General features: G+C 40.0%; 1 protein-coding gene across 3 annotated transcripts in view; it reads left to right on the forward strand.

Annotated features, from left to right (window-relative positions):
* Positions 1–858: 858 nt before the first annotated feature.
* Positions 859–26,239, forward strand: part of zbtb20 (zinc finger and BTB domain containing 20) — a 38,805-nt gene continuing 13,424 nt past the window's right edge. The window contains exons 1-3 of one of the 3 annotated variants that reach the window (XM_077545878.1): positions 859–1,408; positions 22,372–22,500; positions 24,505–26,007. In XM_077545878.1, coding sequence (XP_077402004.1) covers positions 24,525–26,007 — 1,483 coding nt within the window. In that variant the 5' untranslated portion in view covers positions 859–1,408; positions 22,372–22,500; positions 24,505–24,524. Of the gene's footprint in view, positions 1,409–1,456; positions 2,089–20,052; positions 22,255–22,371; positions 22,501–24,504; positions 26,008–26,239 lie in introns of those variants that run through there. The other 2 variants (XM_077545879.1, XM_077545880.1) reach the window with 2 other exon arrangements.

Below are 26,239 nucleotides of genomic sequence, written 5' to 3' on the forward strand. Positions count from 1 at the left end.
CTTTTTTGTAACACGTGGATGTTTGCCGCCATTACACAAACACTCGCGATGTTACGTGGAGGCGAACCGGGCTGCACTGCACGCGCGTAACCTTAGCTGACCTCTTTGTCAGGAAACGATTTTTCTTTTCTTTCTTTTTAAGATTCGAAGATGCTTTGCTTATCGGGTCTATCCACGGCACGCTTTTCACACATGAATAATACACGGTCATTATCGAACACGACCCACCGCGCGCTTCATTATTCTGATGTGGACCACAGACACGCGTGTGTGCGCACACACGCACACCTGTCACTGTCTAGACAGCGAGGGAGGGGGGACATTAAGGCGGGGTGTGGGGGTCCGGGGGGGTTGGTCCCACATGACCCATTTGCTTCATTCTGTGCCAGCCAAAATCTATCTCAAGGCGTTGGAAGAAGAGGGGAAAAAATCAACAATAACACGAGGGGGGAAAAAAGCAATCTCTTCACCAAATCTGATTGGCCGGGCCAACCGGCACCGTTTGTTCCCCCCTGCTCCCAAACTCGAGGTCAGCTCGGGACGTTAAAAAATAAATAAATGAGAAAATAGAAATGCGTAGAAAGTGGAAGACACCGCAGACAATCTAGCTTGTTTGGTGGCCACCGCTGGAGTGGCGGCGGCAACGGCCAATCAGAAGGCGAGTTTTCGCTGATCCTTGTGAGTGACAGCCTCGCCGTCCAATAGAAAGTTCAATCGCGTGATGGACACATTATCGGCTCCTCCGCTGTCCTCCAGACGAGGGAGGAGGAGGAGGAAGAGAGAGAGGGGGTGGGGGGAAGAGATGTGTGAGTTCATTCACATTTGTGGACGCGGTTGATTCTATCAGCCGGAGTTCCTTCTTTTCCGATCACGAAGACACATATGTGACTATCTCAAAGTGAGGTTTACCATATATGTTCATTTACAGCCCGCCATGTCACCGCCGCGGCTTCTATTTGTAAATATTGTGGCTCGTCGGCGAGTAGGAGGCACATTACTACTAGTAGTAAGTAGTACTATAACAACTCCCACTGCTTGCACATAATGGAGCCTCTCTCGCTTCCCTCTCTCTCTTCCGTGAGGGGCTCGAGCAACCCAAGACGGTGTACTGTTCGCCCCCCCAATGGCAGCTTTAAGTGAAAAGGCGTGCCTGCGCCCCCCCTCCACCGCCACCCCCACCCCTCTCAAAGTACCCGATGTATAGTTAAAAAATGGGAGGGCACATTTGAAGCGAGCTGCTTCTATGAAGGTAGGCTGCAGCGTGTGTTTATTGATGAGATGAAAAGAAGATGGAAGTGAGAAATGAAACAAAGTAAAAGGGACTCGTTAGACATCTTCTAGCTCAGACGTCGTCGTGGGGGGAGATCCATGCCACTTTTTGTAAAGGGCAACGAGCTTCGAAGTGGAGGTAAGACATATGGATTTATTTTTGGGAAGTAAGTAAAGGGGTTGGACGGGTATTTGAAATAGGGATTTTCCTGTATGTGACGGGCTCCTTGTGGAGTTTTTTTTTTTTTTTTGGATGGGAGCTTAAGACTTGCGTGCACTCTTTTTGCGCTTAATTATTAAATAAATATCAGACGGCGAAACCGAAACGACATGGGCTCGGTCCACGCTGCCACCGGGCTTCGATGTCCATTTATATTCGCCGAGAACAAAAAAAAAAAAAAAGAAACAAGCTGGACATGACGCAAGTTTCCCCATCTGTCACTATTCTCAACGTGCCCACCTACCTAACATAACCCAACCTAACGTAACCTTCTACTTTCCCCCCTCTTTTTTTTTTAAGCACTTGAGAACAATGCTGCGTTCAAGTGCCCGTCAGCGATGCTCGCATTTTACACACGGGAACAAGTGTGCGCCTTTTGGCTTTTAGGTCACTTTTAGATTCGCTTTCTTAAGCATGGCACGCAAGCTCCCACTTCTTCTCCATGCGATTTCACTTTGTGCAACTTAGCCTCGATTCCAACCGAGCACATGTCCGGCCCACATTTTATATTTTTTTTATAATACGAATTAATATCAATAGAGCGTGTGGAGATGGTGATCCACGAAGACGTGCTCATCGGAGCAGAGAAGGAAGGCTGGGTAATGCTGATCGAATCGGTTGTGTGTGACACAAGTTCAATTGTGCACCTTTTATTATCTGCCAGCGATATGTGAAAATGTTTTTTTCCTCTTTTTTTTTTTTTGGCGGAGGTTGGCCTAGATTTGGAGCCGTGCATGCTGTGGTGTGATTAAAGTTGCAAGAGGAGCTTTTCAGTGCGCCTTTGGGGTGTTTTGTTGAGGGGAGGGGGGGGGGGGGGTCACAAGCTAGTTTAAATAATATATTTATTATGACATAGGTGGTTGTCCTTAATTTTGCCGTCGTGGCCTAACTTGGAGCAACATGCCGCTTATTACGGCTTCATACACTCTCGTGCACACGTTTGAGCGCCTAAATGCGCCTAAATGCGCCTAAATGCGTGTGTGTGTTTTTGTGTAAGGCAGAACATGCGAGTGTTTGACTTGCTAACAGATGTTGTCCCACTGTGCTTGTCTTGGTCAGATTCGTGGAGAATGATACAGCATGTTCTTGTGTGCCTAAAAACTGCAGCACCATCCAACTTGGGCACCTTGTGAGTGGGTCAATGTCAGAGGTTGATCCTGGCCTTGTTGCTCCAAACCACACAAGACTAGTCCAGATTATTTTGTCCTCAAACACTCCATTCGGGTCTGTCTTTCCGTGGTTGTTAATTTGGATTTTTTATTCCATAATATGTCAACATAACAGGAATGAGTTACAGTGCCTTATGGAATGAATGGCTCATTTGTGGCTTGACACATGTGGAGGGAGACTATTGCTGCCTGATGTGGCACATGTGATGTGAGATCATCCCAAATGTGATTGTATTGATCCACTGGCTGGCATGTGGGGGAGTGCAGTAAAATGTGCATGTGGGATTGAGTCCTTTTATCTGCAAAGACTCAACTCAACACCTGTATTTTTGGACGTTTTATTGTTTGATGAATTGAAGAGTACTTGTGTTATGTGTGTGTGTGAGTGTGTGTGCGTGTGTGTGAGCTCTCACCACAGCTTGATGTCCAAAAGTGATTTCATCAGCCCAGAAGAGGCGAGATAAGGCCTCAGTGTGACTTGTTTCATCTCGGTGGAATCACTATTTATTATATGCATATATTCCGCGTGTACATTAATATGCACAGTGTTTATGCATCACCGTGCGTCCGTTTTTTGTGTCACTGCTTAAAATCCCACCCATGACTAATGAATATTTAAGAGCATGTCTGCAGACCAAGGAAGCTCATTATTATATGAAGGAGAAACTGTAGAGCTAGGTGTGTGTGTGTGTGTGTGTGTGTGTGCGTGTGTGTGCGTGTGTGTGTGTGTGTGTGTGTGTGTGTGTGTGTGTGTGTGTGTGAAGAGGGTGCTAATCCACACCCAGCAATCAATCCCAATTTTCTTTTGGTGTCACCATTCTTCTCTCGTCCTCTGTAGCTTGTCACCAATTCACATCCTCAAATGTATTTTTCACACAAACAAAAAACAAAAAATCCTTAGATGCCTTCAATCAAGTAGCACATTTAATATTCCAAATAGTCTCGCTGATGTGTTTAATTCAATTCAGTGCAGTTCATAGTGAAATGTCAACAAAAATTCAGTTTTTACTGTTCATATCAGTGTTCCAAATGATGTTAATTCACTAAGACCCTGCAGTGTTACCTTCCCGTAAATGTTCTAATTAATTATTTTTAAAGCCTTTTTATTCGCAAATATTTTCCAGATAGAAGAGAGAGTGGCAAAGAAAATTTCATATTAGTCATGATAAAATATGGCTGAAAAATGTACCCGTGCCGTGCATGTCAAAGACACAACATTATTAATACTTTCCGAAAAGAACATTATTATAATAGTAGACCTTGAAATCAAATCTGCTGTTTGAAGAAACGATACACACCAAAACTCATTTGTTGTCCCTTCCTTGACTCTTTATCAGCACTTGTTTTTTTTTTTTATCATTTTAACCCAACATGTTACAAGGTAGACTCTTCTTGAGCTTGAAGAAAAGTAATCTTTTTTTTAGTTTAGCACTTTACAAGGCAAGGAACCATATTTGGTAACTTGAGATCAAGTCAAAATGGATGCCACCCAACTCACTGTAAGGCAGTAGAACTACACTTTAAAGTTTAATAATTAGACACATACCATTATTGCAAGTGGGTCATTGACATAAAAGTATTTCACCAGATTAAGCACAGTTCATTTATTATAAAAATATGTAATTATTATTGACTATTATCTACAATTTAGGACATCTACAATTTAGGACATACATCTATCATGGAAAACTTTCTACTATGTTCGCACCAGATAATACTTTCAACTTAAAATTATGAGGCTAACAATTAGCCGTCTAAACTAAAAAGTTACATAAGTAAAATTATAATGAAAAAATATATTTGTTGGACAAAATTCATATTAATTATTTTTTGCAGGCCATGCCAGATGATGTCCAAATATGACCACTACATACCAGTTGTTAAAAAGGTGAACTTTTTTTGCGTAGTTGTGAGACAGTACAAACCTTGAACTCCTGTCTTTAAATGTATTTCAAAATAAAAGTCCCAATTTTTTTTAATTTGGGCCACACCACATGATAATTCATAAAATGGGCATCATTGGACAAACTTATCCGTCCATATGTGTATGTACTTAATGTACAGTTGTATAATTGGTATTTACCAACATTTTATATATATATATATATATATATATATATATATATATATGATACTTTGGTTCTGATAATGAATGCACTTGCTTGCAGAAGCTGTTGGACCAAAATAATATTTTAATGCTAAAATTATTTTTATCCGTGAATTAAAAAATATAAATAATAAATACAAAACAGCTGACAAAATAGTAAAACAATTTAGTATTTTGTACAAAGTCAAGTTATAGATTGAAATCCTGTTCAGAAAAAAAAACATAATTTAGTGATTGAATGTTCATTAATTATTTGACAATAATAAAACAATAACACGTTGCCGCAGCTGGTATTTTTCAGATTAGTACATTATTTGTACTTAGATTAAAAAAGGAAGTCACAGCAAAAAAAAAAAAGGTAATCCTCCTAAATATTGTTCCAAAAGCAAATGTTCATACAAGAAATAATTTGGTGAATTGCTGCCATCGCACAGCAGCCCATTTTCGCCACAACAAAAACAACTTGCCGTCCCCTACTAGTAACACAACAGGCAAAATGTGCTGCTGTTGCATGTAATTAATGAGAGTTGTCTACTGTGCAACTGAAAATGCTGTTACATGAATTTTGATGATTTTCCTCGCAGCAGCAAGACAAGGAAATAAACTAATCTGGTTTTGCCAGGGAGGGAGGGAAGCGAGGAGTGGTGATCTTTTTGTAATGTGGTGAATTTTCTTTTTCAATCAAGGTCAAACGTGGAATAACTAAATATTTCCAACCACTTTTATGCATTCATGGGATTTCAATTTAACTTTCATAATCAGTATTTTTTAATTTGGCAGGCTCAGATGCTCCCATGTTTGAGGCAATGTGTTTTAGTTTCTTAAAATTGGCTGAATTGCATAACCAAATTCGAGACCCCTCCCAAATCCTTTGACTTCCAGAGCAAAAATGTCAGGCAGAAAAACTTGAAGGCATATTTTTCGGTTTCTCAGAAGACTTTCGCTTTGGAATCTCTGCTCCCTGCCAGTATCACAGGAATGCATAATGAAAGCACACATTGAGGCCCAATTTGCCAACGTTGTTGTCAGCGGGCTTTTGTTCCGATGCAATACTGTCTAAATGTCAGTCTTATGAAGCGCAATGTAATTTCCGTGGTTGGGCTTGATAATAAATACAGCATTTCTTCGAATGTATTGTTTGATATTCTCGACGCTATGAATACAAAGCAAACATTCCAACGTGGGACAGCTTGCCGACACGTTCTGTGGACTCCTCATGCTTACTGTACAGAGAGTATACAGTTACACCACCACAATAAGCCTGTCAGGCTTCTCTGTAACATGTTTGTGAATGACGAGACAAAACAGTCGAGACAGTACAGAGAAGCACTAAAAGCTATAGGTTTGCATAACCCCCCTTTTACAAAAACAACCCTTTAATTATTTTATTGTATTTTTTTTTTTTGCAGCAAAGCAATGTCATGTTCAATGAAAAAGCTCTCAGCCATTAAAGCTTTCATGTCAAATTGTTTCAGTAGTTCCCAGGGTTTGTAGTTCTTTGTAAAATCATGCACAGTGAATCATTTTAAAGTAATTACAGTGTTTATCAGATTCTATTGATGCATGGTGGTACCATGTGTTTCTATAACCTTAACTCAACTACCACCATTCTCTATACATTTGCTACTTTTTCAAAGCCTCTTTTGTTTGCCATTGAAATAATAGCATGTCCAAAAAGCTTTTTAGCGTCCGCGAGGAAAGGTCTTTATAACTCAGAGCTCTGTGAAAGTATGAGACTTTGCGGCGTAAACGTAGCAAAAAAAAGTTCATTTCTGTCTGTTTGTGTGTGTGTGTGTGCGAACGACGAGCATTTCAACTTCTTTTGCATTCTGTTGCTTTGAACACGCAAGCAGGTCCTGGCATTCAAATCATGTGAAAAATGTATCCTGGATTCTAATAGTGAAGACGTGAGTTTGCCAAGAGGCATGCGTGTCCTCAGTTCACCCTGTTACCCATATGGTTCGCTACAAGTCATGGTGAGCCGGGCCGGGCCTCGCTGCACGGGAAAAGAATCCAAGCAGAGGTTGAGCATTTTTGGTTTGTTGCTATGTTTTATTTTTTAAGAATAGTTGGTAACTTTTCAAACTAATATACTGTCACTTTTGTGTTTTCTGCTTCCATCTTGGCTCGGAAAAGACCTTTTTTAAGCCTGTAGCCAGCAAACAGAAGCCACAGCAGCCAAAATGTTAAGGTTGCGCGTAGGCTCCCTCTCCAGGTTTGTCTGTATGCACTGCGAAAGGGCTCAACTAAGTCCGCAATACTATTTACATTGTGGTTCCATTTTAAAATGAAGACATTTTGGAAGTGTTTACATTGAATTTATAGCGTCCCCCCCCACACACGTCCTCCTACCAATGCAGCCAAAAGAATACACATTGTCTGTTGAAAGAAGCGCTTTGGCAGACACTTTTCTTTTTGAATCCTCATTTTTATTGGGAGTCTGATATAATCCCTCTCCAAATATCGCTCTTGGATACTGTCTACATTGTTTATTGCCCGAAAGTCAACCTTGATAAAGACACAGGAAGATCTAGATCTCACCCCCTCCCCCTCCCCCACCCACCCCCCCCCCCCCCCCCCCCCCCCCGCTCCTGCTGGAGACTCGTTATTAATTTGGCTGCTTTTAACGGTAAAACTGCGAACCAAAACTTTTTCCTCTTCCTCGTGTTGATTGCCAACGCTTTAGGCTCATGATAAAAGGAAAGGTATGCAGTATCTGTTTCTCAACTACCAAATGGCGAAAACTATTTTAGGTTGGAGCAAAGTTAATGAGGCTGTTTCACAATATGTTTGACGTTTAGGATAAATACAAAGAAAGCAAACTGATCTTACTAGTAGCTTCAGGTTTGTGGAATGTATTGTGCTGTTGCCACACATAAGGTTTTTATTTCCTCTCAAAAGGACATACAAACCATACACGTTAGTTTGGCTGCAACAAGGTTACTAGAGTTTGTCTCAGCGATTCATCTGGTTAAGATCTGATGGAAACTGTTTATACAAATCAAAAATAAATGCATTATTTGCATGCACTGCTATAGCGTGCCTATATAAAAAGTCTACACACCCCCTTTCAAATGCCAGCTTTTTGTGAGTCCACACACAGCAATATTTTAACCAAATCTCTGGCTACATAAAGATGCATTTGCCAGCTGTCAAATGTGATTAAAAAAAGCAACAGCAACTGCAGCGGTCACACATTCTGACGCCTCAATATAGTGACACATTTTATTTCCTGTATACATATTTACGACGCTCAAAACCAATGTTTGGCTGATTGTTTACCGCACAGACATTTGTGGCTGACAGATCGTCCGTTCGTGCATGGAGCAATACTCAAAAACTAAAAAGATATCCGTGGTTTGGGGTCGCTTTCAACTCCAAATCTCTTACCAGTGTGCTTTTGAAGTAAACTAGCACTGAGGTTAATCCTCATCACTGTCTATCTCATGACTACTTTAAAGCAGTAAAGCATCTTTTCATTAGTGCAGGTTAAAGCTTCTCTGCCTAACTTAGCTTAGCATAGCTTGCTCTATCAACACATCACTAAGCAGTGATCACGTGTGAGTGTAAAAGTGACGTGAATATTGTGGGAAATGTGAACGGGAAAAAAAAAAAAAGATCACTAAGCAGTGATCACGTGTGAGTGTAAAAGTGACGTGAATATTGTGCGAAATGTGAACGGGAAAAAAAAAAAAGCATGCGAGTGTGACAATTGCGTCTGGATCTTTTATTTATTTCATTTTTTGATTAAGTCCTCACATCCACTGCCTGTTTATATATATATATATATATATATATATATATATATATATATATATATATATATATATATATATATTTTTTTATGAAAACAGCCATATGTATTTACCTTATGGATATTTTTTATTAAAATATTTTCTTCTTTTAATGTTAGCAACGCTTTCGGTTTAGCACCAGTGCCATGCCTGGTTGTAATGTGTGCGCACTGCACAGCAAGGAGCAGCTTTTAGAGACGGGCTAGGAAACTTTATGAATGAATATGCAATATAGACTCTTGACACCTCCGTATCGATTCATGTATTGTAAAGAGGCCCACAATGATATATTCCTATATACAGTATATCAGAGGTAGGAATCGTCGGACTCATTCTTATACTAAATTTGACTGTGCTTGATACCACCAGCGATAGTTATAAACTCAATCTAACAATAAAAGGTGTGTCTCATTCCATTTGATAAAGAACAGCAGTTTCATTTTCCCCCTCTTTTCATTGTTTACCTCTATACAGGGTTAAGTCCAGTGCATTGCAACAATCATTTAGAAGCCAGGGTAAACAGTCTGGCAGGTCACTTGACTAACACATACTGTACAAGTAGGCTGAAATCCACTCCTACTGAAGTGGCAGTAACTAGTCATTAAAGGGTTGTTTTTAGTTTTAACCTAAACCCTGTTTTGGCCCAAAATGAAAAATCACATGTAAAAGTTACGCGAAAACCCGCCTCAATCCCCTCCGGTGTTTCGGTAACGATTCAGATGGCAAAACCGCGCCAACGGTCATGTGGCATGATATTTAGCGGAATGTTACCAGAACCAGCTGACGTGCTCGGGTTGCATTCTGGGGGGCGACCAACTGCCCTTCAAAGAGAAAAATGGTGCCACATCCAAAGCGACCATACTAACCAGCCATTCATGTGCATTAGCCAGGCCGGTGATTACCATCGGCCGCGCTGAAGGGTGATCATGTGCTATGAGGCGTATCTGTAGTGACTCAGATTGGAGACAACTACGCCAGTAAACAGTAAATGACATTAAATCTGTGAAGTGCAGCCCTTGGGGAAGGCGCTGTCTTCTGCGGTGTTGCTCGTATCCTAATCCATCGCATCTCTAAGCAACAAACGTTAGTCAAGTAAGACGTTGGAAACGCATGCAAACAAAGTGGGCTTTTATTTTCATTGCGTTGGGCTTTGTACGGCTAGACTGGCTTTTCTGGTTGGAAACAGTAAACAGCTAACTATGTACATACTGTCGCTTCATCAGATACACTTCTTGATCTTGTGCTTTGGAAGGCCGTACAGCTGGAGGCTTGTATTACAGTAAACATACCGTCACCCTCCCCTTTTTCAAATTAGTCAAATCGAAACGATAAAAACGGTGTCAAAGACAAAACTTGATTGTTTTGGCAGCACATGGTGTTGTGTGAAAGTATAATGCCTGGTTTTGTGCACTGCAATTTATAAGCAATACAACTCGTAAAACCACCTCAACATTTTGTTCCTGGAGTCATTCCTGAGCATTACCAAATATTTAATGATGCCAACGTTGCACATAGGAGGAAAGCTATCTGTGGAACTTAACCAGCACCGAGTTTTCGTTGAAATTAACTGGGAGGTCAGTAGTGTGCATTTGGAAGAGCCAGTGCAGTGGTTCTTAACCTTGTTGGAGGTACTGAACCCCACCAGAGTCCTCAGGAACAGCAGATACAATTAAAACAGTAGAGGCCCCATGATGGAACTCTGTGGAACACCACACCATCTGTTATAGATGTGAATTCATCTTGCACATATTTGACCGACCACTTTCTTTGCCGATCAAACTGTCCTCAGGCCATCATTTTTATTTTAACCACGCTTCCGTCACCACTGTTTTAGGACCAACAGACAAAGGTGGGAATTCTGTCTGGACCCGGTTAATGATGGTTACACTGATGGACGAAAATCCGCTTCAGTCAGTACTTTTCTCAAATTGACAGTGCAGAAAAAAAATAAAAATAAATTTCAATTACGATTTCGTCCGTTACATTACAAAAAATAGGCAAATTGTTTTCCAAAGTAAAAGCAGATGTTTTTAAATATCTTGTTTTGATATCACACAATGATAACTAAATATATCAAAGACTATTTACTGTCCAAATTCTCAAGATTTGGATTATTTTACTTCTTTAAACGAATGGTCGATTATCAAAAATAATTATTGATTGATGATAATAATAATAATAATATATTATGTGTTGATTATTTGTTGAATTATTTGTTGCACTTCTTGTGCCAAGTGGTGTTCAAAGTGGTCATCCACAAGCATGCATTCGTTTTTTTTCTTCTTCTGTAATCATCAAAAGTTTGTATCATAATAAAATGGGGTCAACACAGATAAATGCACATGTTTATTAGATTATACAACTAGTATGGACTGGGGGCAGATTTCTCCAAAGTGTTGAGTAACAGTGTGTCACACACCATTCTTGGAAACCCGTCTTATAATTTTGCCTTTTATTATTTATTCACACTTGTTTGTTTTTTCCCCTCTAATTTTCTTCCGATTGATTGAGCCTATTTTCCCTCTGCTGGTCTCTGCTCGATAATGGAATTTTCCATTCAATCCAATGCACAACTTTTATTTTGTTTAATCATGTTGTCATTGATTTTATATTCAGTTGCAAAATGATTTTTTTCTTCCTTGTGAAATTCAGGACTTGGCTTGCTTAACAGATCAGCTTTGCAAAACTGTTACATGGATAATGATTCCTCAGATTGTAGCTCTACCGTGCTGGGGTGACCAAAAAAAAAACCAAAAAACCTTTGCATTAGTATTTTGTAGCACGGTGCAGTATATGATTGAAGTCGTATTACATAAGTGGAATTGCTCAGCTGGCCCATAGAGCACTTGGTTAGAGTGCACGAGTCGTCACGTGGTTGAGCGCATTTCAATGTGTCAGCATGACACTTTTAGATGGCTCATATGTCAAGTGAGCTGATGAGGTATGTATCATATGCATGTATTTACTACACAAAGACGTGCCAAACTATAAATACACTTCCAAGTGCTTCAATTCATGGATATGACATTCATGTAGAAACGCTTAAGTCCAAAGCGGCCATTTAGCTGATCAATGATGCCCTGTGACATATTTTCGTCGTCGTCCATCTTCATTTATTTGACACATTTCCTCCGTCACGCTAAGCTATTTTTCCCTGTCGGTTTTTCCAAAGTGTGTTTTGAGCTGGCCAGCGTCTACAAGAGGGGCTCAATTGCGGCCCCTTGAAGCGCAGGCCAACTGACAAAAAGTGCGGGGTCAAGCTGAACAGCTTAAAGCACCCTTGTACGAATGTTCAGCTGCTCACCTCGCGCTAAAACGTACGCTGACGAAATCCAGTCAATAGCAGTCCATTTGGCATTTCCATTATTTTGCATTTGTGTTTATACTCGTCTTCCTGCACAATGTAAGTAGAAGTGTGACGATTAATCGACAACTATTCAATTATCAAACTAGTCGAAAAATTTTGGGGATAATGGATGAATCGTTTAGATACTTTATAGATCTGAAATTCTCCAAATCTTCAGAATTTCAGCTTCTCAACAGTAAATAAATCTTTCTTCTGTCTTAAATTGCAATAAGTCAGGTCAAGATACGATAAAAACATTTAGGCCTTAAAGTAAAATTACATTTTCACTTAAAGTAAAATTCTATTATCACATAAATTTATGAGGGAAAGACATATTAAAAGGATCAATTTGAAAAGAAAATCGATTTTATTAGATTAATCGTTTCGATTAAACGCAGCCCTACTTTAGAAAACAATGGTTAAGTTTGTTGCCTATTTTCTGACATTTTACGGGCTAAACCAGTAACTGAATCATGATTAATTAATATTTTCTGTACTGTTAATTTGAATTCATGTCCTGCTTTTCAATACAGTGTTGAAAATTAAAACATTTTTATTTTATCCGATTAATCGTCAAACACATGGACTGATTAATCGACTATTGAAATCATCGTTAGTTGCAGCCCTAAATACAATATTAAAATGTATTCACTTTGTAAAAGCTTGATTTGTGAAGCAGCTCCTCAATTTCATATTGTGCTGATGAACCGTATCTAATGTTGTGGCCAATAAATGTATCGGCATAATAAGAGCCAAGTATCCCATGCCAAAAAACTCAAACCCGAAGGAATTAGTGCCCATGTAAGGATGAAGAATGTTGCTTTTGTGTACTTAAATGCACAGATGGATGTAACATGCAGGTCGCCGAGCTGGAAGTGTTTAAAGCGTTCAGGAACACACGCACATGTCCCTACATATGTCCATACACTCACACACACACAACACTATAACCCCAAAATACACTCACTACTACAAATGCAGTTGAATTGTTTTTCTAGACGAGAGTATGCTGCAGAAACTTGCGGCTTAATTATTGTTTTCGACTTGAGGAGCATTCCTTTTAATTTGTCACAAATGATATGTTGTTTTATGGTGCTATAAAGGTGCTTTGAGCAGCTCTCTATTCTGTTTCCAATGCATAGATACAGCAAATGAATTTTAGAGCCACATTGAGAAAAAAAAGATGAAAAAGAATCAATGTTTTTTACTATCGATTATCTCATTATGAATCGAATAAGCAAATATTGTTTATTTGGTATAGTTTGGTGGTTAAATTCAACAACTTAAAAAAACAAGTTACTAACAATATGATATGAGATTGATTGATATTGCAGTCACCAAAGTTTCTGAAATCGATTCCGTTACTGGTTCGGTCATTGTTTTCCGAAGTAAAAGTCGATGTTTGCAAATGAAAGATACAGAAATCGGCGAATAATTACTGTTAAGAGGCTAAAATGAGTGGACAGTTCTCAGTCAAAAAATGGCTTAATTGAGGATGACCAAATTTATAAACTATTTTAATAGTTGAGCAATCATTTAGATGATTTAACTATTAAACTAGATGACCAGATTGATCAAAATTATTTTAATAATCGAGTAATGGTTTAGAATTTTTTTTTTTTAATAATTGAGTCATTGTTTAGATTACTCGATTATTAAAATAGCCTTTGATTAATTTGGTAATTAATTGGTTAATTTTGACACCTATTGTTTTCATACTCTCAGTTTGCAACTTTTTCTTTGAACGTTATGACTTAATGTTGGTGTTACTACTTGCTTTGAATGTTTTTTACTTTTTGTCATATTTTGTCATATTTTCTTTTTTTCCCACTGTATGTGTTATTGTTTCTGAAATGTCTTTTTGTTAAAAATCGGAGCTGTAGACGGCAGCCTGTGCCGATGCCTGCCTCATAATGATAACTCATCAAATGAGCATTACCTGCTTTGTGGTAAAGAGGGGTTGGGTGTGGGGGGGGGGGGGGGCTTGTGGTGGGTGGTGCGGTTTGGGGGGGGGGGGCACTTGAATGACTGTAGGAGACAATCATGTGAGTTGTCAAATGGTTCTTTTGGGTCAAATGCTCTTTAACAAAAGCACAGCTCGTCGACAATTTTTGCAATATTTAATGAGGGCATGCAGTGTGAGATGTTGCCATGGAATTAAATGCACGCCTGTGCTAACTTTACCCGGCAGGAAAAAAAAAAAAAAAAAAAGAGCGAAGGAGATTTGGTGTCGAATTTGCTCCCATCTGTAAGTGGACAAAGGATCCGCTATGGTTAACGGGTGGTGGTGGGTGTGTTTTTGACAGAAAGTTGAGCAAGCTGTCCTGTCAAAAAAAATATTTCCACTGTCCTGCACTTGTGTTTTTTGTATGTTGTTCTCTGCAGGGATTTATTTCATTTCGCCACATTTCAATGCTTTCCCCCCCCCCCCGTTGTTGGACTGAATGTCCTAACACATTCATCTTGCCTGTTATTATTCAATCCAAACTTGAATTTAGTGTTGTGTGTGTCGTATTAGGTCCATTTAGTTGCTCGAATGTAGTTATTCAAGAAATGTGAGCTGCAAAATGTTTCATTATTCGCTCCTGCTTTCTTCTTCCTTTACAACGAGAAGTGGCTAAGCAAGCAAGAATTTGCAACCAAAATGCCATTTTGCCATGTTTTATAATAGTTGCATTTTTAAGGAGGAATTTATTTGGGGATTAGTTGGGAGAAGCCAGTTCAAAGTTCAGAAAAAAAAATGTCCCTTGAATGAAATGTAAAGGTCTCCAGTGTAATTCAAACATTCCATAATAATCACAAGACATCATGACTCACTTGAAAAGCATTGAATCGCTGAGGTTGTGTTACGCCTCACAGATTACAATTTGAACAGACCATAAATGTTGTTTTTAAAGCGAAAGTCAACCAAAGATGACATTCTGATTACGACTGTGTTTGTGGAATATAAATTAAGCAGCAAAATCCACCAGTTTTGACATTATACCGCCCTCTGCTGTTGACTGAAAATGACATCACAGTTGCTCAGATAACGACGATCTATTCAAATGGGTTCACAATCCGATTTCAATTTTTCTCCAATTCAATTCAATTTAATCCAGTATTAATTAAAATAAATATATTTACAGAACATCAATTCTTATATCAAGGATAAAAACTCAATCAACATTCAATTACAAATTAAATAATGCAAAGGCAGTAACTGGCCAAATTAATTTAACGTGTTACACAAACATTGACATCAGCAAGGATGAGCTGAAAATACTATATGTCATAATTGTAATTTATTAATTTAAATATAAATTAAAAACATTCTGAATTTTCTTAACCCTCCTGTTATGTGGCGGGTCAAATTGACCCATTGTATTTTCTTTATTTACCTTTTAAGTAGTTAGTATATTAATATTATAGTATATTGATAAATATTATAGAAATATATATATAGAGTAATAAATATTTCGGGGGATTTATATTCTTGTTTCTGACACATTTTGGATAACGGATCTATTAATGTTCCTTCCTAATGTTTCTGAAAAAGTAGCGTTACGGGAGGGAATAATAAATAAAAAAAACTCCACATGAATTTTAGCGCTAATAAGTAATGAGGTGTTAAAAGCTCAGTGTTTAACCCAACTGATGGGTTGGGGGTTAAACTAACCCATTGCAAACGTATTACTTTTTAAAAGTAGTACTAGTAAGTGTAATAATGCAATGAAATATACATTTTAATGGATGGTGATTAATTGAGTTTCTAATTAGATATTTCTTACTGTTTATTTGTGTTTTATTTTGTGGATAATGGGTCAATTTGAGCCATTAACTCAATTGAATTTCCTGACCAAAAAATACAATAAAAAAATAACAAGAGGGTTAAATTGCAATAATTCAGGTCTTTCTTAAAGGTAAGAAAATACAACATAAATAATGCCTTTAAAATTTTATATCTCGTAAATTTATGGGAAAATAAATAGAAATGCTCGATTTATAGCTTTATGAATTGATATCGGGCGATAAGAAGGGAAATTGATTCTATAATGATGAATCTTTTTTTTTTTTGTCTTCAAACCCAGCCCTACCAATCACTGCTCAACGTGCGATGATCAAACTCCAAAAACAGGCGAGCCATGATTGGTCCTTACCTGAGCAACTGTGATTTCATTTTTAACTGACAGGAAGTGGCAAAATGGCCATCCCCATAACTCATATGCCATAAACACAATATTAATCCGAATGGCGTGTTTGGACGAGTGACTATATACAACATATTGTGAAAAAAAATTTGGGGTTGTCTTCCCCTTTTTAACTCATTCACTGCCATTGATGGCTATAGACGTCAAAAATTCATTTGAACTATTTCTATTTCACTTTTTTTTAAGAGTATGAAAACCGAGATTTTTTTTATTGTACATTTAGAACAGATATAAAATTTGTAATTACTCAAGAGTTTAACTAGTGAAGTCATGCGATTAATTACAATTACAAATTTGAATCGCCTTTTAATCGGCGGTTACATTTTTTTAAAATTGTAATTAATCGCATGACTTCAATAGTTAACTCACGATTAATCACAAATTTTCTGTTCTAAATGTACAATATTTTTTTCTAGGTTTTCATACTCTTGTTAACAAAAGTGGAAAAAATGTTAAACTACTAGAAATAGTTGAAATAAATTTTTGACGTCTATAGCCGTCAATGGCAGTGAATGAGTTAACAGCGAGTGAAACAGTTAGCCGTGCTCGCTAATGCTATACAGCTTCACCTGTTCATTTTGGACGATTCAATTTAATTGATTAAATTAATCAATTAATAAATTATTTTTTTCCTTTCTTTTTTTTTTACCCCCTCCCTACCAGTCACTGCTCAGCTTGTGAATGTCACATGACCAAATTCATAAAACAAGTGAACTGTGATCGGTCTCTGAGTGATCACTGTGATGTCATTTTCAGTTGGCAGGAAGTGACGAAATGATGGATATGAACAGATTGATTTTATTGCTTAATTCATATTCCACAAACAAAATATTAGTCAGAATGGCGTGTTTCGACCATTAGGGGCGCATACAACATGCTATAAAGAAAATGTTGGGGTTGTCCTCCCGCTTTTTTAACAGCGAGTGAAACAGTTAGCCGTGCTCGCTAATGCTATACAGCGCCTCACCTGTTAATTTTGGCGCAACATTCCGGACCCAACACTTAATGAATTCTTTAATACTTTAATGAGGGTCTCAGCAGAGAGAAGAAAAGAAAAGCGAGACTCCTCCATTGAGGTCATTTTCACCTGTCTGCTGTTTAATTTGCCATTGTTCTCGCCGCACGTTTACATTGTGCCTTTAATTAAAGACGACGTATCTACATACGCGAGGCGTACTGATTTTAAAATAAATCATCAAGAGCGCTGAATGGTGTTCATCAATCAGTCGCGGCTTCAAACAAACCCATAAATGATTCCTTGAAAACGGAGCGATGTGGATATTGTGTTGCGTGCGCACGCGTGGTCACAATTCCGCGCATGTGGCCTTTTGTCTCCAGATGTAAATGTGGCCTTGAATGCACGCCGTCCGCGCTATTAGCATATTCAAGATGTATATTATTCACATGGCTGATACTGCTCCTTTCATACGCGTGCCTCTTGTGTCTGCTCTCAACCCCCATCCCCCAGTCTCGCCACTTCACCCCCCCCCCCCCAGCCCCCCACCTCCACCCTCGCCGCCTTATTAACCGATGTCCAATTTGATGCAGCATATTTCATGAGCTTGTCACGTAATACAGGCAGCTGATTAACCTGGAGTCTGGCTGCTTGGTGGAGTTACAGCCCCAATTTTTTGGAACCCCCCCCTCCCCACGCTTTCACTCTCAGACCCCTCCTCTCCACCCCTGAGCCGTCCTCAGTCTTTGTTGTGGCGGTTGCAGCAGAGCATGCATCGCATTGGCGCTCTGAAGCATTGTGTCTGATTTCCAGCAGACAAACTGACCTCTGGGGATTTATTGACAGCAAACTCCACAGAGGCAGACACAGAGCTCGGAGCACGGAGGCAGGCGGCGAGGGGCGGGGCGGGGCGGGGAGGAAGGAGAGGAGAGGAGTGGTGGGTGATTGTTTCAGACAGGGAGACAGACAGATGGAGGGGGAAGGCAGCGAGAGGGATGATGAAACAGGAAACAGGTAGCGATACACAGAAAGAGATCAGCATGAGGGGTTGGGCTCAAATTTGGTTGGATTTTTGGGGGATTTTTTTTTTTGTTGTGTGTGCGGATGTGGGAGGAAAATGGCCGCCACCTACCAGGATCTAATTAATTTTGAAGGATCATCAGGCCCCTTTAGTGTGAGGCAGGGTACTGGAGGAAAAGGGAGGGGGCACGAGACAGACCCCTGGGCTGATTAGAATTCACTGCAGGTAGGCGCTGGCTGCTGCTCACCCACTGTGTCACGGCTAAAATGGAATCACTGTTGTGAGTGGCAGTCTGGGCAAGTGGAGCCTGCCTCCCTTGGCCTGCTCCCCTTTGTTGGCACCGTTCACTTGAGTCTACCCCTAAGGCAGGTGGATTTCCATGTCTGCGTGGACCAGGGCAGCCAGAAAGGGAGATATATGTACAGTAGGTTTGCTTTGCCTAACTGTAGCGCCCCTGGCAACAGGCTAACCTGACTGATAATATTTGCCATAGTGATGGCAAATAGAATTTTGGCACATGCGTGGATGTTGTTCAGTTCCAATTTTGACTTAGTCAAATGGAAGCAGGCAGGCAGAAAGTTTATCTAAGAAAAACAAGTTGCACCTATAGAAGGTTTTCGGTCCTGGGTCGTAGTAAGGTCTAGGGCAGCGGTTCTTGAACCCCACCAGTTTCCTATGCGCATTCACTCAACCCTTCTTTACTGAAAAATAAAATATGATTTTCTTTTTCAAAACTTAGGTAAAGGGTTTACTGGTGAACAAAATGAGCAGGGAGAAAAGCCTTTTCATTGAATCTGGCTCTCTTCACCTTGAAATCAGAAAGCGTTATGTTCTTGTGTTCCCCATCTTCACGCAGCTTAAGGAAGTGTTCCTTTAGTTTTGAATTAATTGAATTGAATTCTTGTGTTGAACTGCTCAACTTGTCATTGCAAACCAACTCTCTATTTATAGAGCACTTTAAAACTACCACCCAGGGACAGCAGATACAATCAAAACGGCAGAAACCCCAGAATTGAACCCTGCGGAACAGAATACCTTACGTTATACACGTTTGCTCGACATAGTATGATAAGATGAAAATATTAGGAACGAAATCACAAAATGTACTGTCGGCAAAGCAATGTAGCATGATCACGAGGGGTGCACCGATCGATCGATCAACCGGCCACTTTATCGGCCCAGATTTCCTTAATTTTGGGTGATCGGCCGATCCCTTTAAACCGATCTTTTCCACCGATCTCATCTCCCTCTTTAGAAGTCTGGAAAAAGTCAGCCACTGTCCTCTTCTGATGACAAGACAAATACGTCTTTCATTTTTATTTGTGAGAACTACTTAATGTGCTGTTAAAAAAAAAATGTTTGTATTATTTCACAGATATTTTTCGATGTTTTCCAATAAAACAAGATTGCAACGCTGAAGGCGTATGCGGCTTGTTATGAACAAAAATCGGGATCGGCAAAAATCGGGATCGGCAGGTCAGACTTTTTTAAAAGATCGGTGATCGGCCGGAAAATTGTGATATTGATCACCTGCAGCCAATGAGAGCCAAGCGGTGTGTATCATCACGAATCATTTGGGTTGGGTGGGTGTGACTTGACCAGTGTGGTCTAGGGATATACCGATTATCACCCGGGCTGATTATCGGTGCCGATATTCAGCATATTGACAAATATCAGCATCAGCCTTTTAGAAGAATCACAAGGTTGATTTAAAAATACATTTTTAGTTATCTTTTTAAGAGATTCTGCTGAGTTTAGGGAACTCTCTGCACCTTCTGTTTTTGTTTGAAGATAAGTAAAAAAAAAAGTTAAATTTCCGATGTTTTGAAGTTATATAAAACTTTATTTACTGTAGAAAACAATACAGAGTTATTTTATTTAACTTTGTGCAAATGAATAAACGGCTCCAAATATCAGTTATCAGCCTCCTTGACTACCAATAATCGGAATTGGTAAAGGCTCTGAAAAACAAAACGAAAAAAAACATCGGACTCTCTCTAATTAGGTATGTTGCAATATGGTCAAGAAGAAGCACTTCCTCCAAGTATGCTTTTGAAATGAACTTGAGGCCTTAGCTGGCTGATTTCTTGAATCATTCTCATCATACTTATTTATTAGCATGCCTCCTTTCTGACACTGACCTGCTTAGTTGGACATTGTTGCTCCTCAGGTCCGACTCAGGCCAATAGATAGCCTGCCCTTTGAATGCTTCATAATAGAACCTCTCAGGCAGGACATTTTGTATGTTCGATCTCCTTCTCCTTTTTGCCTTTTGCGGTGCGGGGCTCCTCAGGGTTTTGTGCTTGGCCCAGTTCTGTTCAACATTTGCGCGCTGCCAAGGGAAATCTCTTCAAAGTTATTGGTTTCCATTTAATGCAGATGATACCCAAATTACCCATTTTGGCTTACAAGCCACCCCAAGGACATTCATACATTGTTGGCCTAAATTTTTTACAGTTCAACTTAAATAAAGACTCCGACAGCTCCGTTTGACTTTCACTTAGTGTTGTATCGTACTACTGTAATACTGAATAACCATTTCTTTCACCGCCCCCTTCTAAAAAATCATCATTGCCAACTCCCTTCCCCAAGTCCTCAGCAAAAAGATTGTATTGTCAGTACAATTAACCTAAAACGAAGCTGCCAGGATTTTAATGGGTACTTGAAAACTAGAGCAAATGACAGCTTTGCTTTCAATGCTGCACCGATTGCCTATTCAACTTTTATTATTTCAAATTTTTCCTTACTATTTCCAAATCCCTGTAATGTGCTGCCCCCAACTTATATTGCATTATCTACTATCAATGTGTGTGTGTGTGTGCCCAAAAAATAGCCCAACTGTGATCACCTCTTTCTTTTCAAAAGGTTATTATTTGACATAAATCTATAAAAATAACAAGGAAATACAAATAAATACATCACTGTTTCAGGTTTTTATTGCCAATTTTTGACACAAATTGCAAACTGTTTTAGTATATTCTGGCCTGGCTCAGTTGGATGAGAGAATACAGGTCACGTATAGGTCCCAAGACATTAATTGGCCGATTATAGCCCCTCTAACGTCGGTCAAAATTATCAGTTGAATGGCAGATGTTTGCCAATAATTTTTACTTTTATGAACTCTAATCTTTTACAGCACTTGTACACAAGTCACAATTGTTTCATTACTTTTTTTACACCCACATATATGCAATAACCATGTATCCTTAAATTTATATAATAAAATGTGTTGATAAGGTAGTTCTATGGACCTGTCATTCAAACCAAAGCAAATCCAAATTTTTACAAACAATGCTAAATTCGTGTAAGGAATTGACCTGGATGTCACTATTTTTACACACAACCTAAAGTCATGGTTTATTAAAAAATAAACATAATTTTTTTTTATTTTTTTCCCGACAGTAATCAGCATCAAAAATCCCATATTGGTCAGGCCCTAGTCACTTGATTAAAGTCAGCAAACTTTTAATCTGCAGGTTTGATCTGATAAACGCATTCAAGTGCTGCTTTTGAAATACCATTAACCGAAAGACTGGAAATATGTGATGCCACCGTTCAGTGCGGGAAATTGCCAAAATGAAATTTTCACACTGCAACAAATGATTCACCCCCCTCAAAAAAAGTGTGAGTGACCTGAAATGACACTATTTTGCTTCAGGATTTGTTTAGTTAGGTTGAACTTTTTGCAAGCTGCCCTCTATCGATATACAGTATAAAGCTGCTGTTTAAAAAGCTTTGCCTTCACCAAACCAGCACCGAAAGCAGCTTGTCACATGCTTCGTGATGTTGAATGGTGAGCTTGTGCTTTGCAATGAATGTCTTGTGTGTTTAATATTGGGAATCATTTTTTATTATTACAACTTGTAAGAACTGCGGGACGTCTTTGTCTTGTTTGAGCTGTTGGAGATGAGAAAATAGCGCGCACGCACACACTCACTCGCTCACTCTCTCTCACACACATACACACACACACACCGAGTGCATTAATTAATGTGGAATCAAGATCGTTTTTTTAAAGGGTGTGGTTTTGTTGCCCAGTGACTCAGATAACTGCTGAGAGTCGAGCTATCTCCAATGTAATTTTCACCCCTGTTGCGGAATTGTACACAAGACGGTCCGTTTTTGTTTTTTGTTTGAATTTGGCATTGAAAACTCTTCACACATCTGTTGCAGCATGTCGGAGGTAGACGTTCGTGTTGCTTCGGGTCCATCAAGGGAGTGGCAATATCGATGTGATCTAAAGATTTGTCTTTGTCTTTTTTTTTTCTCTTTTTCTCTCCCCTTGCAAACACTTTGGCAGAGCAACACATGATTTGGGACGAGAGGACTGACAGCCTTGCCTAGCGCCCGCCCGGCCTCTGTTCAGTCATCTCCACCAGCAAACTGAAGCTTGACCCGCACTTCATCACCAGCCGCACGTCATCTAACTGTGAGTTCCTTTTCTAGTTTTCATATTCCGCAGTAAAATACTTGGAATTATGCTCAGTACTATCTTATTGGAAATACTATCTCATTAGTTCATCGGGCTTATTACATTATTATGATATGCTTTACACTTACTGTTAATTTAACATCTATCATGCCCTGATGCGCAAGTAGAAATTTTAAGCGTTTCTCCAAAGCTATTTCCCTTGGCTCAATGTGGTTATGCTTTGTTTTTTTGGTCTTAATGTTTTACCAGAAATATGTTTCATAATCGTTTTTTACCCTTTGCTCACAGTGTAAGCTAACTAAATATAAATATAAATAAGGCCAATGTTTGTGGCATAAATGATGCATTTCTTTCTTTTTATTTAATTTTTTAATTTAATTTCATTTTAAAGATCCTCCAGCTCCCACATGATAATGAAGTAAATATAAACTATGAACGAAGTAGTGTGACTAAACACATTTTAAGTAATTCACTTGTAATTTAAAACGTAAGATTCCCTGTTAATTTGTAGCTAAACTTTGAAAAAAAAAAATGCTCCAAGATGAATCTAAGCACACTGATATACGGCGGCACATGCGGTGTGTCTTGAGTTTGGAATCACCATCATAGTGAGCACATGACCAACAAAAGAGTCTGCTTGTACTCTGAGCCCTGTGCGCCACCCACTGGCGATTAAAGGAGATGCACACCAAAAAATCCTCTTCATTACACTGTGGAATGAAGATTAAGGTTAAGAAATGCATATGTACAGTATTTTTATTAGTATTAATGTGCGAAGGCTGTTATTCCTATTTTTTTTTATTCCGCCCACTTTTTTGAACATTTTTCACCTACATTTTCCCCCATTCATTCCAAATGAGGCCTGACTTCCCCCATTACTTATTTACCGTTCATTTCACTCGGCACATTGAAAATAACAGATTCACATAGTACCTATTTGAAATTTAAATCAATCTGCTTATTCCGTTCACCTTATGAATGGTTTTCAACATGCCAAAATTGCAAATATTCCCAATAATTTTACTCCAAAAAATTACCATATGAATACATAGTGTACATTACTCACTCCGCCCTCACTTGACCGAATCAAACTATTCCAACTTCAACATGTGCAGATCATTCAAGCTTTCTCATCTGGTATTCCCATTCACAAAATTCACATTTTCTAAAGCCCCAAATTCCAAATAATGACATATTCACCTCCAGTTTCCACGTATATTGACCGCTAAAAACCATTCCAACTTCAACATGTTTATATCATTCCAAATCATTCCACAAGCCTCAATGTTTTTAATAAGCCTTTCAGCTTCAACCGGAAATTGCAAATGTCTACCTTATTATTATTATTATTATTATTATTATTATTATTATTATTATTATTATTATTATTATTATTATTATTATTATATTTCTGTGGTCAAATCTGAAATAAAAAAAAACTTTTTTACAAAAATAAAATTTTGATTTGATTAACACCGTCAGAGAGTTTTTAATTTTTTTTTATTGATGTGGTTATAGTTTTGAGTGGTGTACACAAATTAATGTTTATCAGTTGGTCAAGCAATGTTATCTGTAAGAAGTACACATTCAGAGTTACAGCTTTGAAACTTTGACTGATTATACACAGAAACAATATGTAATGTCCACAGATTTTTGTCTAATTAACACAATTTCATATATAATGCCCCCCCCCCCCCCCCCCCATAATACATATATGAAATTAGGGCCATTATATATGAAATTGTGTTAGTGATTGAATTCTTTACATTTTTTCTATTGATCTATTATTAATCTTTTTTATTACCAGAAAGGTTCAATTTTATGCCTCTCGTGTTCCGTTTTTCAATCGCGCGTGAGAATGGCACTGAAGATAGTTTCTTATTGCAATTAGCAATTCCAATATGGTAACAACACAAGCGGGACAAGCGCAGTGTAACTAACGCGTGTAAATAATGCAGCGCGTCTCTAAACGAGGTGCGTTTGTTGCTGCCCTGTTTTCAGGTCACATCAGTTGCAAGGGGATGACCGAGCGCATTCATAACATCAATCTCCACAACTTCAGCAATTCTGTACTTGAGACCCTCAATGAGCAGCGCAACCGTGGGCACTTTTGTGATGTGACTGTTCGGATCCATGGAAGTATGCTGCGAGCTCACCGCTGCGTGCTGGCCGCTGGAAGCCCCTTCTTTCAGGACAAGCTGCTTTTGGGCTACAGCGACATTGAGATCCCCTCGGTGGTCTCGGTGCAATCCATCCAAAAGTTGATTGACTTTATGTACAGCGGGATTCTGCGGGTGTCTCAGTCGGAGGCGCTGCAGATCCTCACCGCCGCCAGCATCTTGCAGATCAAGACCGTCATCGATGAGTGCACTCGCATCGTGTCCCAAAATGTGGGCCTGGCGGGCCCGGGAGGCTTCCCCATCAATCCGGGAGACTCCGGCCAGGACACCCCCCGCGGGACGCCGGAGTCGGGCACGTCCGGGCCGAGCAGCGACGCCGAGTCGGGCTGTATGCAAACGTCAACCCAGCAGAACATGGACCGAGTGTACCCGACGCTCTACTCCTACTCGGGCCTCTCCAACGGCACCCGTGAGCGCTCGATTTACATCAACCCATTGGCGACCAACTACGACGCGAGCGGCGGTGCTCAGAAAGACCAGCAGTCGCAGGACCCCCTATGGATGAACCGTATTCAGGACAGATCCCAGCAGGTGGACCGCTTCATCACGGGCGAGTCCACACACTGTCGCAAGCAGCCCCGACCGGTACGCCTCCAAACGGGCGGCATGCACATCAAGCAGGAGGCCGAAGACGAGTACGGCTGCTTCGGCACCGTCGGGGACTGCCAGGTGGAGAACGACCACACCGAGGGCGTGGTGAGCGAGTCCAAAGTGGAAAGTTTCGACTCGGGTGTCAGCTCCTCCATCAGTACTGAGGCGGACGCCATGGAGCAGCACTACCTGAGCTGTAACCGGGTGGGCGGCGGCCATCACGGCGAAGGCGGCCCGGTCCAGATCGAGGTCAACGACTCGTCCCCGGAGCAAGTGCCGGAGCCCGACGAGGGCGACCACAGCCACAGCACTAGTGACATTACCATGATGCAGCCCCTGCCCAACCCCATCATGTCCCATTCACTGGCCGGCACGCCGCACTACCTGCGGCAGGTCGAGTCGCACACCAGCAATCTCCGAATGGCGCACGCCGTGACCAGCAATTCCCAAGTGTTGGGTCCCGGGAACACCTTCTTACCCACGCTCTTCCCCCCGCAGCCGACCAGAGACAGCAAGTCTTTCATTTACCTTCCCAGCCAGCAGCAGGCCCAGTTTGTGACGGTGCCGCCCTCCGCCATCCCATCATTCCCCAACGCCATGGCCGTGCCGCCAGCGTCATCCCAGCAGCAGCAGGCGATGGGGCAGGGCGAGAAGAAACCCTATGCATGCACTCTCTGCTGTAAAACCTTTACTGCAAAACAGAACTACGTCAAACACATGTTCGTGCATACTGGTAAGTCGCATTGTCTCGCCCCTTCTTGAAATAAGCTACATGAGCACCGTTTACATTTTGCCAAACACGATTAGTATAAAACAGCAGAAACACCAACCATATCATTTGATTTCCAGCTTTAGAATCCAGGGCTTGGCCAAAAATCTTTTACAGGGGTTATACAAAAAAACTAAATAGTACTCTGTCGAGCAGAGTGACACATTAACTTGAGCGAGTAATCAGTTCTTGGATT

This window comes from Vanacampus margaritifer, chromosome 16 (assembly GCF_051991255.1).
Source record: "Vanacampus margaritifer isolate UIUO_Vmar chromosome 16, RoL_Vmar_1.0, whole genome shotgun sequence".
Taxonomy (NCBI): domain Eukaryota; kingdom Metazoa; phylum Chordata; class Actinopteri; order Syngnathiformes; family Syngnathidae; genus Vanacampus; species Vanacampus margaritifer.